This window comes from Lontra canadensis, unplaced genomic scaffold (assembly GCF_010015895.1).
Source record: "Lontra canadensis isolate GAN:19392208 unplaced genomic scaffold, GSC_riverotter_1.0 scaffold101, whole genome shotgun sequence".
Classification (NCBI taxonomy): Eukaryota; Metazoa; Chordata; class Mammalia; order Carnivora; family Mustelidae; genus Lontra; species Lontra canadensis.
In genome coordinates this window covers 177,883-191,343 of record NW_022631095.1, presented here as the reverse complement: position 1 = coordinate 191,343, position 13,461 = coordinate 177,883, and the positions used below count along the sequence as shown (strand labels likewise).

Genomic DNA, 13,461 nt, shown 5'->3' with positions numbered 1-13,461 from the left:
TGGGGCCGTCTTGCTTTCCTCAATTTTCTATTTCTGATCTTAACTTGTGAGGATATGGTGGAAAAAGCCAAGATTCAACAACAATTTACAAGGTTACCTTTTTGTTTTGTTCAACAAATAGAGACGTTAGAAAGGTGCACATGCCTGGCACCAGACAGCCTTGGGCGATGAAGCCAAGCTTCAGCTCAGCAAAGCAGATGATGTTGTCTCCAGTACTCCAGCTCCAGCTGGGGATCTTTGGCAGAAAAACCTGTTTCATGGTAGAAAGTAGGTCAGACGTTAAGAAGAAATATAATTCAAGAAAGTTTTTTTCTGAATGGACATCTTTCTTGCATTTGTTTCAAAGCATTTACTTGAAAGCATTTATTGTGTCCACGTCAGTGGAAGTGATAAGAACAAATTCAGCTTTTAAAAACTGTGAATCACTTTTTAAAGCAAAAATAGTGAGAGTGCAAAATTGGGTCAAATGATGTAGACCTCTGATACTGTCCTTAGTGTACAATCTGTGTTTGTTTGTTTTTGTCCTTGTTTTTACTAAAATATAATTGACGTGTTACACTGTATTAACTTCAGGTGTACAAGCAAATGAGCCAATGTTAGTATATGTTATGAAACGACTGCCACAATAAGTCTAGTTACCATCCACCACCCCAATGTTTACAATTACTTATTACTTGTGAAGGGAACTTTTTTAAGATCTACTCTCTTTGCAACTTTTAAATGTACTATAAAATATTATCAACTATAGTCACCATGTTGTACATTATATTCCCATGACTTATTTATTTTATAAACCTAAGTTTGTTCTTTTTGGTCCCTTTCACCCACTTCACCCCCCTACCACCTCCCACCTCTGGCAAATACCAATCTGTTCTACCTGTACTTTTTTTTTTTTAATTTTTAAGATACCATGTATGAGGGAAATCATATGATATTTGTCTTTTTCTGACTTATTACACTTAGTATAATTCCTTCAAGGCCCATCCATACTGTAGCAAATGCAGAATTTCCTTCTTTTTTATGGCTGAACAAAATTCCAATATACTTATATATTTCATTTACAAATATATATATATGTATATGTATATACATATACATATCCCTTTTTCTTTAAATGTAAATGGAGAATTTAATCCATCTATATTTAAGGTAATTATTGATAGATATGTACCTATTGTCATTTGTTAATTTTTTTCTGGCTATTTTGTAAATCCTCTGTTCCTTTCTTCTTCTCTTGCTCTTTTCATAAGTTCATGATTTTCTGCAGATCTTAGCATCCTTTCTCTTCATTTGTTGTGTATCTACTACTATAGGTTTTTCCTTTGTGGTTACTGTGAGGCTTATATAACTCATTTTATAACAATATATAGTTAAGCTTGATCACATTCTGAAAGTACATTTTTACCCCCCTCCCACATTTTAGTTTTGATATCACAAGTTATAGCTTTTTGGCCTTGCATAGCCCTTACTAAGAATCACAGTTATAGCTACTTTCACTCCTTTCGTCTTTTAACCTTCATACTTCATGAATGATTAATCCACCTTTACAACATGAGATTATTCTGAATTACCATGCATTTGCCTTTGTCATTGCGATGTATACTTCTGTATCTTCCTGTACATCCTGTACGATGCCCTTTCCTTTTAATTGTAAGAAATTTCTCTAATGTTTCTTGTAAAGTAGTCCTAGTTATGATGAACTCCTCTAGATTTCACTTATATGGAAAACTCTCTTCTTTAATTCTGCATGACAACACTGCCAGATAGAATATTCAGGGTTGATGGTCTTTTTTTATTTCTTTCAGTACTTTGAATAGATTGGGTCACTTCTTCTGGTCTGTGAAGTTTTTGCTTAAAAATCCCCTGGTAGTCTTACAGTGGTTCACTTTTTTTTTTTTAAGATTTTATTTATTTATTTGACAGAGAGAGAGAGAGTATAAGCAGGGGGTGTGGCAGCCAGAGGGAGAGGCAGAAGCAGGCTCCCAGTCCAAGACTCTCATTCCAGGACCCCAGGATTATGACCCGAGCTGAAGGCAGATGTTTAACCAACTGAGCCACCCAGGCACTGCACTGTGGTTCCCTTGTAAATTACAAGTTGTTTTTCTCTTGCTGACTTTAAGATTCTCTCCTTGTCTTTAACTTTTGATACTTTAGTTATGAGTCTTGGTTTGGGTCTCTTTATTTCATCTTATTTGGAATTCTCTCTGCTTCCTGAATGTAGAGGTCTGTTTTCTTCCCCAGATTAGGGTAGTATTCAGTCATTATTTCTTCAGATACATTTTCTGCCCCTCTTTTGTTTTCTTCTTCTGGGACTCCTATAATGCAATTGATATTGTCCCTTAAGTTGTCTCTACTCGTTTTACTCTTTTTTTCTTTTTGCTACTCCAATTAGGTGTGTTCCACTACCCTGTCTTCAAGTTTGCTGATTCTTCTGCTGCATCTAGTCTGCTATTGAACCCCTCTACTATATTTTTTGGTTCAGTTATTAAATTCCTCAGCTCTATGACTTCTATTTTGTACTTTCTTATATATTCCATATGTTTCTTTATCCGTTCTTCACCCTAGCTCAGTGAGCATCTTTATGACAGTTTTGAACTCTCTTTTAGGTAAGTCATTCATCTCTGTTTCATTGAGGTCTTTTTCTGAGGTCTTATCTTATTCATTAATTTGGAAATATTCCTCTCTTTCTTCATTTCCCCTAAAACTCTGCATTAGATAAAACAGCCATCTCACCAGTTTTGAAGAAATGGCCTTGTGTAGTTGAACCTTATTGTTCAATTCTAACAAAGCTTCTGGTTGTCTCTCAAACTTTTGTGATTGTCTAATCCTCCTAATTATTTTTTAGGGGATGCCAGTAATTGAGGGTATGCCCAGAGCTGTCAATGTCCCAAAGGAAGTGATCTCAGCACCTACATTCAGGTGGATTGGAAGTTCTACTGTCAGGTAGCAGCTGTTAAAGTATGAAACTATGCTTCTTTACAAATTTATATTTCTAAGTGATTAACAATCTTTTTTTAAAAGATTTATTTATTCATTTGAGAGAGAGAGAACATTAACAGGGATCGTGAAGGGCGAGGGAGAGAATTCTCAAGCAGACTGCCTTCTGAGCATGAACCCTGATGTGGTGCTCATGACCTGAGCTGAAACCAAAGTTGGATGCTTGACCCACTGAGCCTCCCAGGTGCCCTTAAGTAATTTACAATCTTAATGAGACTCCCAAATTTCACCTGTAATCAGCAGAAAATTTTTTGAGTGTAGACCTATAGGTCTATTAATTATAGAAATTAATAAGTTCTATTACTTAGATGAAATAAGTCATTTAACTCCATAGAATAAAAAAGAGGAGGATAATAGACCAGAATGTTATCATACCTTGTTATGGGATTGAAGTATCTGTATGATGATTCTGGTATTAGGGCAATAGTTCTTGATAGAGAGAACCCTACAAAAAGAACAAATACACTCATCAGTGATGTGCCATATCCAATGGCTTTGCAATATAATTAAATTCAGAATTAAATTGATGTGTGGGTAAGCATAATAAAACATAAGATTCACTGTTATGTAGTTTTCTAAAAATGTTCTGTTTAAAAGCATACACGGTAAACAGTGCTATTGTTTTAGTATTTAGTAAATGAAATCTATGAAAAGGTCATGTCTTGGTACTAGGAGACTGTGGTCTTCTATTCTTTTTTTTTTTTTTTTTAAAGATTTCATTTATTTATTTGACAGAGAGAGATCACAAGTCAGCAGAGAGGTAGGCAGAGAGAGAGGAGGAAGCAGGCTCCCCACTGAGCAGAGAGCCCAATGTGGGCCTCGATCCCAGGACCCTGAGACCATGACCTGAGCTGAAGGCAGAGGCTTAACCCACTGAGCCACTAGGCGCTCTGTGGTCTTCTAATCTTGACGAGGAAATAGTTTCATGTATTTTAGCCTTCAAACTCAAACACATTAATTATAGGAAAAACAGAGATTGCATTTTTGTCTATAACATGAAGTAGCTCATAGACTATCTTAATCAACTTTCTCATTATACATAGTAAGAAATTAAGGTCTATCTCATATGTACTGTATTACGCACAGCATATGTTCTCAACTGTTTCTTGCTATTTGTAGAATCACCTTCAGCTATGTATGTTTATTATGCTCTGGGGACTAGGAGTTCTTCTGGGTTAGGCATAATGCCATTACCTTCACAATGAAGCTATTACTACAAGTCAAGTTCCTGCTCATAGATAGTTCATAGTTGAAGGTGGTCAACACCAATTCTAGTCATCTTGAAGATAAACTTGCCAATAATCACAAGCACATTATACCAAATGATACATAATATTTCAGCAGAACTACTGGCATAAAACCCCAGTAAGTACAGTCTACTAACAGGGTTCACCAATCACAAATGGCATCTTTATTTTTGGTGGGTTAAAGATGTTATTTATAAAGATGTTATTATATTTATAATTATTACTTATAATGTTATTTATAGATATCTGAACAGTTATCAGTTATTTGTATGCTTGCTTTTTTAATTTAAAGAGTTAGTGTCTATATGAAACTTTAGGAAATATGCGAAGAAGTATAGAGATACTCAGAATACTTACTTCCTTATTCCTACAACTTCACAGTCAAAAAAAAAAATGGCAGAAGAAACCTGGAATACGATGAACCTAATGCTGTGACAGATGATATCATCTCTTCAGTCAACTGCACTAGGCTTTATTTTAAAAAAGGTAGAAATAAGATCAGCACTGAAGCATATAAAACAAAGTGCCAGCTTCTTACCTCATAATGTTTGAAGTGTCTTCAGCTTGCAAATCACTGCACAGAGGGTTGGCTATAATCAGGCATGCTTCTGCAGATTCCACCTATTCGTCAAGATTAAACCACGTCCATCTTGTAAATTACATGGGAAGTGCTCTACTGCTCCCCCTGTGGGTTTTCCTAAGGTTTTATCATAAAGTTTCCCATAAGAAAGAGAACACTCTTGAGAAGGAGTCGTGATAAGGACATCTTTACATCAGAATCAGAGTCCTATACAAGCTGGAAGTGCTGGAAGTGCTGCGGCAGACAGATCTGTGTTTAGGGTCTCTAACAAAGATGCAAGAGAAAGTGCATACTTATAGTTCTCCCATTGCCCAAAACCATGTTTTTAAGCAACTTCTTGTATATTTATGTGACTTTCAAGGAGAGCAAAGAATGAGGGAACTGGAAGAATGCTTGGCCCAAAGTAAGCATTCCATACTTGTGGATTCTGAATCTTATGGGTTTAGAAAATTATTGAAGTGACTCTTGTAATATTGACTTGTGGGAAATAGAAAGCTTATTCTGAGACTGTCATTTTCTATTTCAGTTCTTTATGTTAACTCTATCGATCTCTGATTCTAAAAACTGCAGCCCTTGGTATGATTCTGTGAAACCTAAAACATGGGGGAAGCTGGCTTTGATCGTAATTGAAAGCTGTCTAGATGTCTGGACTTAGCTCATTATTTTTCTTCCCAGCCTTAATGGGATTTCTGCTATTTTCCTTCATGTTTCTCCTATGAGAAGGCATATCAGTGTGTTTAGAAAAAGCTGGGAAATCTGTCATCTGGTAACAATCTTACTTGATGGTAAAATTAAAAACACTTTTGCTATCCATAACTTTTTCAGATTTCTTAGACCGATAAAATAAAATAATTTAGTAAAATAAATAAATGTAAGTATAGGTAAACAATGAGTTCTGCTTGGTATCCATCAAGGAGGATTTAGAGAACAATTATTATATTTCTTTTATGATCAGTTTTTAAAATTGAGGAAGTTTTATTTTCCTCCAATTAAAGCATCTAGAGTAATATTTTTGAAAGAGCAATACATCTATCATCTTAATTGTTGCAGCTTTGGGAAACTAGAAGAAGAAAAAGAACTAGTTCTTACCGCAACCCGCCTCAGATCATCCCACTTTAGTGCAGATCCAGAAACAAAAGTTGTATAGGCCATGTTGCACTTAAATATAGTTTCTAATTCCAAGGAAGGAGGGACCCTGGGCAAAGAATGTAGTACCAAAGATGTAAAAAGATGCCTGAATTTAGTGTAGAGATTGTTATATTTATTTAGTGCCTTTAATAGAACTCTTAATCTCCTATAGGATCCTTCCTTCCTTATCCATGCTAGCCTTATTCTAGGCATGGGCCTGAAGCTCAGACCCATCAATCACCAAGATATGATAAAATGCAAATCAGGTTGATGTCCAAAAATTTAAAAAAAGGAATTACTAATAAGGATGATGAAATAAAAACATTTCAATTATTTGAAAAGACATGGTATTTTAAAACAACAATGAATTTAATGAAATAGCTTCTAAATATATAAAGAAAAAGTTGACAAAACTAGAGAGATAAATTGATGAATTATCACAGTAATGAGAGATTTCAACACATTGCTCTCAATTGATTGACTGAACAGAGAAAAATGGTCAAATTTGATGTTTCTAAGTCCTATTTTTCCCTTTTATTTAGGTAAAATTAAAATTGAGAGATGTATAAAATGTATCATGTGATAATTTGATACGTGTATATATTATGAAAGGCTTCGTCCCATTAACTTAATTTATACATTGATCACTTCACATGATTATCTTTTTTTTCAGGAGAGCCTCAGAAGTTATTCACCTTAAAACTAGACGTTTGTACCCTTTTACCAACCCTTGTCTATTTCCTCCCCCCACATCCTAGCTTTAGGCAACCACCTTTCTACTTTCTGCTTTTATGAGTTTGACTTTTTTTTTAATCCCAGATATAAGTGATAGCACACAGTATTTATGTTTCTTTGTCTGGCTTATTTCACTCGTCATAATGCTCTCCAGGTTATCCATGTTGTCATAAATAACAGGAATTCCTTTTTTAAGGCTAAATAATATTCCACTGTATATGTATGTGTATATACGCATGTATTCATATGTATATGTGTATGTATGTATGTACATACATGTATTGCTGTGTATGTATATTTTTTAATATATATCCATCAATTGACACTTAGGTTAGGTTGTTTCTATACCTTAGTATTGTGAATACTCTTTTAATTTTTTTTTTTTTGAGAGCACACAAATATTTATCAAACTGATAAATTACTTGACCAATAGGGAAAGCCTCAACATACCACAAAAAATAGTTGTCATACATATTATGATCTCTGATCACAATACACTTTAAGTTAGAAGTTAATAACAAAAAAAACTCCATTTCTTAAAAACATAGACTGCTAAAAGTGATATGGTCTAAGAAGCAATTATAATGGAAGTTATAAAATTCTTACAAATAAATCATGTTGCAAACACTATGTTGCTGAGCCTTTGGATACAACAAATGCAATGCTTTAGAAGTTGTTTATAGCCTTGGACATTAATTTTGGAATAAACCCACAGAAATAAGAAGGAAAGAGACAATAAAAATAGGAGTGCAAAGAATGAAATAGAAAAGAAATTATGAAACAAAGAAGACCAATAAAACCAAAAGCTGGGCCTTTGAAAAAAACAAACAAACAATAAGAAACTAATACAATAGGCAAAAATGTAGTAAAATCAATGGGGAAAGAAAAAAGACAAAAATACAGGAAATTGAATTCATTACATCAAATGAAGAAGATAAAATACCTATAAGGAAAGTAGAGATAAAAATAAGAATGAAAGAATATAACAGATAACCAAGTGTAACAGCTTTTGAGTTTCAACAAAACATATTACTAAAAATATGTCTTATCAGAACTCACTCTAGAGGAAACATAAAGCCCATATAGTCCTATGACTATTAAAGAAATTGAAGCCATAATTTAAAATCTCTCAAAACAAAACACACACAGACACCAAACAAAAATTTAAATCCACCAGTTCTAAATGGTCTTACGGTATCTTCTACCACACTTTCAAGCAACAAATTATCACATTTTTTTATACAATGTCTTTCAAAGACATTAAAAAGAGGGAGTAGTCTTTAACTAATACTACAAAGCCAAACTAACCATAACTCCAAAACTACTAATGTAATTTACCACATTAACAAATTAAAAATAAAAATACAGAGTCATCTCAGACAAAGGAATTTCTTTTTAATCTTTAAAGATTTTATTTATTTATTTGACAGAGAGATCACAAGTAGGCAGAGAGGCAGGCAGAGAGAGAGGGGGAAGCAGGCTCCCTGCTGAGCAGAGAACCAGATGCCATGTGGGGCTGGATCCCAGGACCCTGAGATCATGACCAGAGGTGAAAGCAGAGGCTTAATCCACTGAGCCACCCAGGTGACCAGATGCAGGAATATTTTTAAAATAAAAAGGATGTCCTTAATGACAAAATGTTAGAAGAGTTTTCTTTGAAATGAGAAAGAAAAGATATAATTGCCACTTTTTTTGCTGTTATATTTAATGTCTTATCAAGTACAGTAAGAAAAGAAAATAAATAATACACAGGATTAGAAAGGAGGAAATAACTGTCTTTATTTGAAACTATTATTTACACAGAAACCCCTAACACACTATAAAAAAAAAATTTAAGTAATGGAGAAATTTAGCAATATGGATAGACAGAAGGTTAATATACAAAAGTCAATACTGTGTTTTATACCCAAAGCAAACAACTAGAAAAATTAACTAACAAGACCGTATTTCTAATAATATTAGAAAATATCAACTACTTAGAAATATAAATACACATAAAATAAATATCACAATATTACTCTTTTATGCTATATATTCTCTAAGCCTAGTTATCTGGCTCTTCTGGAAGTTTTGAGAGCTAATATCTATTTATACATTTCTTTCTGCTTAATTTAACCATAAGTAGTTTTTGTTATATACCACTAAGTATCCTGATACACAGGAATATAAATTAATATTTTAGTTTTATGACAATTTCTATCATAACATCTTGGAATTTTTTTTTTTAAATAACAGGAAACCAAAGAAAGAAAAGCAACAGTTTCTCTATCAGTTACCTATATTCACTTAAAATTTTTCAAGATCTTCATGGCTAGAACTAACAAATTGTTATTTCTTGAAATTCTTTGGTTTGATTTGGCTCAGCTGGATGATTTTTCTGCTCCATGTAGTTTTGCTGGAGTCGCTCCTATGCCTGCATTTAGCTGAGAGTGTTAGTGGGTTAGGACATCCAAGATAACATCACCTATATATCTATAGCCTCAACTGGGCTAGCTGGAGGAGCTGGCACCTGGATGGACCTCCTCTCCACCAGAGTAGGTGAACTTCTTCTATAGTGCTTCTCTGCTCTCCAGTCCCAGAGACTGGAAGGAGAAGCTGTCAGGCCTCTTAAGGGCTGAGCCCATAACTGGCCCAATCACTCATGTATATTTTATTGGTTAAAATGAATCAAAAGGTTGTCTAATTTCAACAGAAGGGAGAACAGACTACTTTTGTTGGAGGACTAGACTATGTGTCAACAATTGGGAGGAATCCTGGTAGCCATCTTCTAAAAACAATCTACCACAAAGATCCAAATCCCTCCCCTATACAAAATATTCTCACTTTCTCTACCCAAAGTTTTGTCTCTTTTAAAGCCTCAGTTTAAAGTCCTGGATCTTGTCATCTACATCAAGTCTAGATGTGGATAGGGCTCCTCTGGTACAGCTCTTCCTCATCTGATGACCCATGACCTAGATAGACAAGTCATCTCCAGCTGAACACCCAGAATACCATGACGAGGCAGGAAAACTGCAGCAGACATTCCCAGCCAAAAGACACTGGGATGGTAATGCACGGCACACAGAAATCACTGGTCCACTGTAACTGTAAAATCTATCTGAGCACATATTATCATGGCCCCGACTCAGAGGGTAGAGCATGTTTTTGATTAGGGCCCAGTTCTTCTCTAATGAGCCAATCCACTGTTTTTCTCAGTTCTTATCTCTGCCCTCTGACCCTATAAGTCATCTTCTGTTTTCCAAATAAATGGCCCATGTTTGTTCCTGAGTAGCTTTCTCAGCCTAATTCCTACCTATGCTGGGTTGGGAGCCAAGAGGCATTTGCTTCCATTGTGAAGTCTCTCTGTCCCTTTTACTCCAAGCTGACAGTTAAAATTTTCTTTAAAGCACTGATGATTTTCTATAAATGTTATTCAGGTTCATGCCCCCAAACTCATATCCTTGATTCCTTTGGAGACAGATCTCTACTTTTTGAGAAAGTCAGAGTTCTGGGAAGAATGTCCTTCAGCTTCTTAGAAGCCCTTTGCCTGCCTAAGAGGACCATCTACAGGTCACCACCTTACATTTTTCTGAGGTCTTAACAAAGGACCTTACAGCTGAGCTGCATCCTTGATTAGATCCTACCCTTTGACTTGAGGTCATATTTTATAGCACCCTGGATTTGACCCCATCACCCTGAGGTCATTTACCACTGGCAATTTTTGGCCAGCTAGAGAGACTATTCTGAGCCTTCTATATTTTGTTTAAGTTCTGCTTGAAGACTAAAGAGTTACTTTTTACCTCCATTTTCTTACCATATCTCATCATACATGATTATACTTAGAGCAAATGGCACCTAACATTCTTTCAGGAAATTTTCTCAGCCATCTTCACAGTCTTACTTAGTGTATTTCCTATCTATCATGTTATTTGGGGTGACATTGTTACCAAAATTGTGCTGTTCTTTCTGTACCCAATGGCAGTTTTTCTCACTGTTTTTCTAGCCTCTAATAACAGTCTCCAGGCAACCCATCTAGCCTCTGCCTACCACCCATTCCAAGGGGAAAGCCACATTTTGGCTTTTGTTGTGATAGCAGCCCACTTCCAGGACCACATTTTATATCAATTATGTCTCCACAAAATAAACCATTCTAGAACTTACTGATCTAAAACAACAATAGTATATTATTTCTCAAGATTTTGTGGGTTGGCTCGTCTCAGCAAGGTAATTCTTCTGTTCCATACGGTGTTGACTGTGGCCATTCACTAGGGAACATTCATCACAGAGCTTTACTGAGAGCTGGAATGTCCAAAATAATTTTACCTGCACGACTGTTGTCTCACTTACGTGACAAGAGCAACAGAGGGTAGGCTGGGCCTTCTCGCCACCAAAGCAAGCTACTCTGACTCTTTACATGATGATATAGGTTTCCAAGACAGTGAAATGTGAAACTACCAATCCTATTAAAGTTCAGGCCTGAAACCAGCAAAGTGTCCCCTCTGTCGCATGTGGCATTCAATTTATCATATCAAGTCATAGGGCAGGCCAGACTCAAAGGGAAGTGGAAGAGACTGCGCCTCTTATCTGGAGGAGCACTATGAATATACAGTAGGGGAAGGAAATGTTAACAGTTGTCTTAGAAAAAAATCTACCAAAATTGCAGATCACGACCATTGTTTTAAAGGAAATGCGATGGAGCGGTGAGAAAGAAGGATTAGAAGACACTAATTCAGATGGCTTGAATTGGGGGTGGGGGGACTCTCTGAGTGCTGAAGCATAAGAATAAACAGATCAGGGGCGCCTGGGTGGCTCAGTGGGTTAAGCCTCTGCCTTCGGCTCAGGTCATGATCCCAGCGTCCTGGGATCGAGTCCCACATCGGGCTCCTTGCTTGGCAGGGAGCCTGCTTCTCCCTCTGCCTCTGCCTGCCATTCTGTCTGCCTGTGCTTGCTCGCTCTCCCATTCTCTCTGACAAATAAATAAAATCTTAAAAAAAATAAAAAATAAAAAAAAATAAACTGATCATATAACAGTAAAAGAAGAGTTTCTGAGAAAAAAGCGCAAATAAATTGGCCTTCCTAGAAACTAAGGAGAGACAAAATATTAATTTTGAATAGGGTTGTGACAGTGGAGATGAAGAGGTAGAAACAGAATTAGTATTTATTAAGGAGACAAAATTGATGATTTTGATGAAAGTGTACACAGGGTTTGAGAGAAAGGAGCAGCAAACACAATGTTTCATTTTCTGTTTTAAGGAACTGCACCGATAACATCCCATTTACGGAGAAAGAAAAATGCTGTTTTCTTTCCTTCCTTTATATATATGTATAATACATATTTCTTTCCTATACACACACACACACATACACACACACGCACACACTCACACATATGAGAGGGACATAAGATCCTGAATTTACTTTTGAAAATGTTTAATCTGAGGGGCCTTTGAAAAACTGGGATGGAAATATCCAGTAAGCAATTACTTGGTGGATACAGAGCCACAGAGAATGTCTGGCAGAGGGTATAAATTCTGATGACAATAGAGTCATCAGAAATTATAGGTAATTGGTAAAATTCTAGATGAATTTTATATCATTTTAAAAATTTCATTCGTTCTCTTGACAAGTACCTGTAATAACCTACATTAGTCCATGAAAATGCAGCAGCAAATACATCTAATGATATTCTTTTTGTCTCAACTGGATTATAATTATTAGCCCCTTATCACAATTTTAGCACTTTTAAATCATTTTTTAATATAAGGATTCAAGCAATATGCCAATTACTGAGAAGACAGGAAGGCAATGATAGTGAAACAAAACTGTTGGCTGTCCATCAATAGCACCATGCTGGAGTTTACCATGCTTACTGGTTATCTCATATATGAGAGCCCGAAGTGATAGTGGACAGTGGACTCGGCATGCCTTAATCTAAAAAGTACAAAGTGTTAACTATAAAATGTATGAAGCTGAAGTGATCCTGTATACAATGCTGTGTAAGAGCAAAATGTCATTTTGAATATGTCTGACTTATTTAGTGAAGTGTGGATGACTGATGAGCCTTTTGGACAAAATGGAGAAGCTAGTTCAGTACACTTTACACAAAAGCAATTCCAGAGAGCTTAAATATAAAATAGCTCAGTATGAAAACATAAAAATGCCAGAAGAATATTTGCTTAATTCTAGAACAGAGAGACCAAAAAATGCCAGCAAAGCCAGATCCCAAAATGAAAGAGTCGATGGATTATAGTGCATGTAAATCCAATGCTCTATATTAAAATAAAAGCACATGTGCACACACACACACACACACACACACACAGGCCAAGAGAAAAATATTTACAACACATGACACAAAAAGGCTGATATCAAAATACATTAAGACTGCTTAGAAATCAGTGAAGCAACAGACAATCTTCCTCATAGAGAAGGAGATAGAAATGAAAAGACAAGTTCCTTCATCCATCAAAAAAGGAAAAGAAAATGGTCAAAACATACAAAACCTGTTCAGTCTCACTAGGAAACAAAATTGTAGGTAGGGAAAGAAAAAGGAAACCATCGAAACATAAAAATTGTTCAATCTCACTATGAATCAAATTGCAAAATAAAATGAGAAAACCATTTTGCCTACTTAAAAATCTTTTTGTATTAAGTATGCATTTTCCAGTGTTGCACAAAATAGTTGACCTGCACTCTACTTGTGGAAATGTAAGCTTCATAGAATAAAAACATCACCAAAAACAGTCCTCTCTGCATCGGTTTGAACTGACACTTCCAATTCTCAGAACTAGCAGA

General features: G+C 35.6%; 1 protein-coding gene across 1 annotated transcript in view; it reads right to left on the bottom strand.

The window, feature by feature from the left end:
- Nucleotides 1-13,461, bottom strand: part of KCNU1 (potassium calcium-activated channel subfamily U member 1) — a 157,573-nt gene that overhangs the window by 104,152 nt on the left and 39,960 nt on the right. Inside the window, exons 11-14 of the mRNA XM_032838081.1 lie at nt 5,914-6,019; nt 4,783-4,865; nt 3,373-3,442; nt 98-250 (exon numbers count right to left, since the gene is read on the bottom strand). Of these exons, the coding sequence (XP_032693972.1) occupies nt 98-250; nt 3,373-3,442; nt 4,783-4,865; nt 5,914-6,019 (412 nt within the window). The remainder of the gene's footprint in view (nt 1-97; nt 251-3,372; nt 3,443-4,782; nt 4,866-5,913; nt 6,020-13,461) is intronic.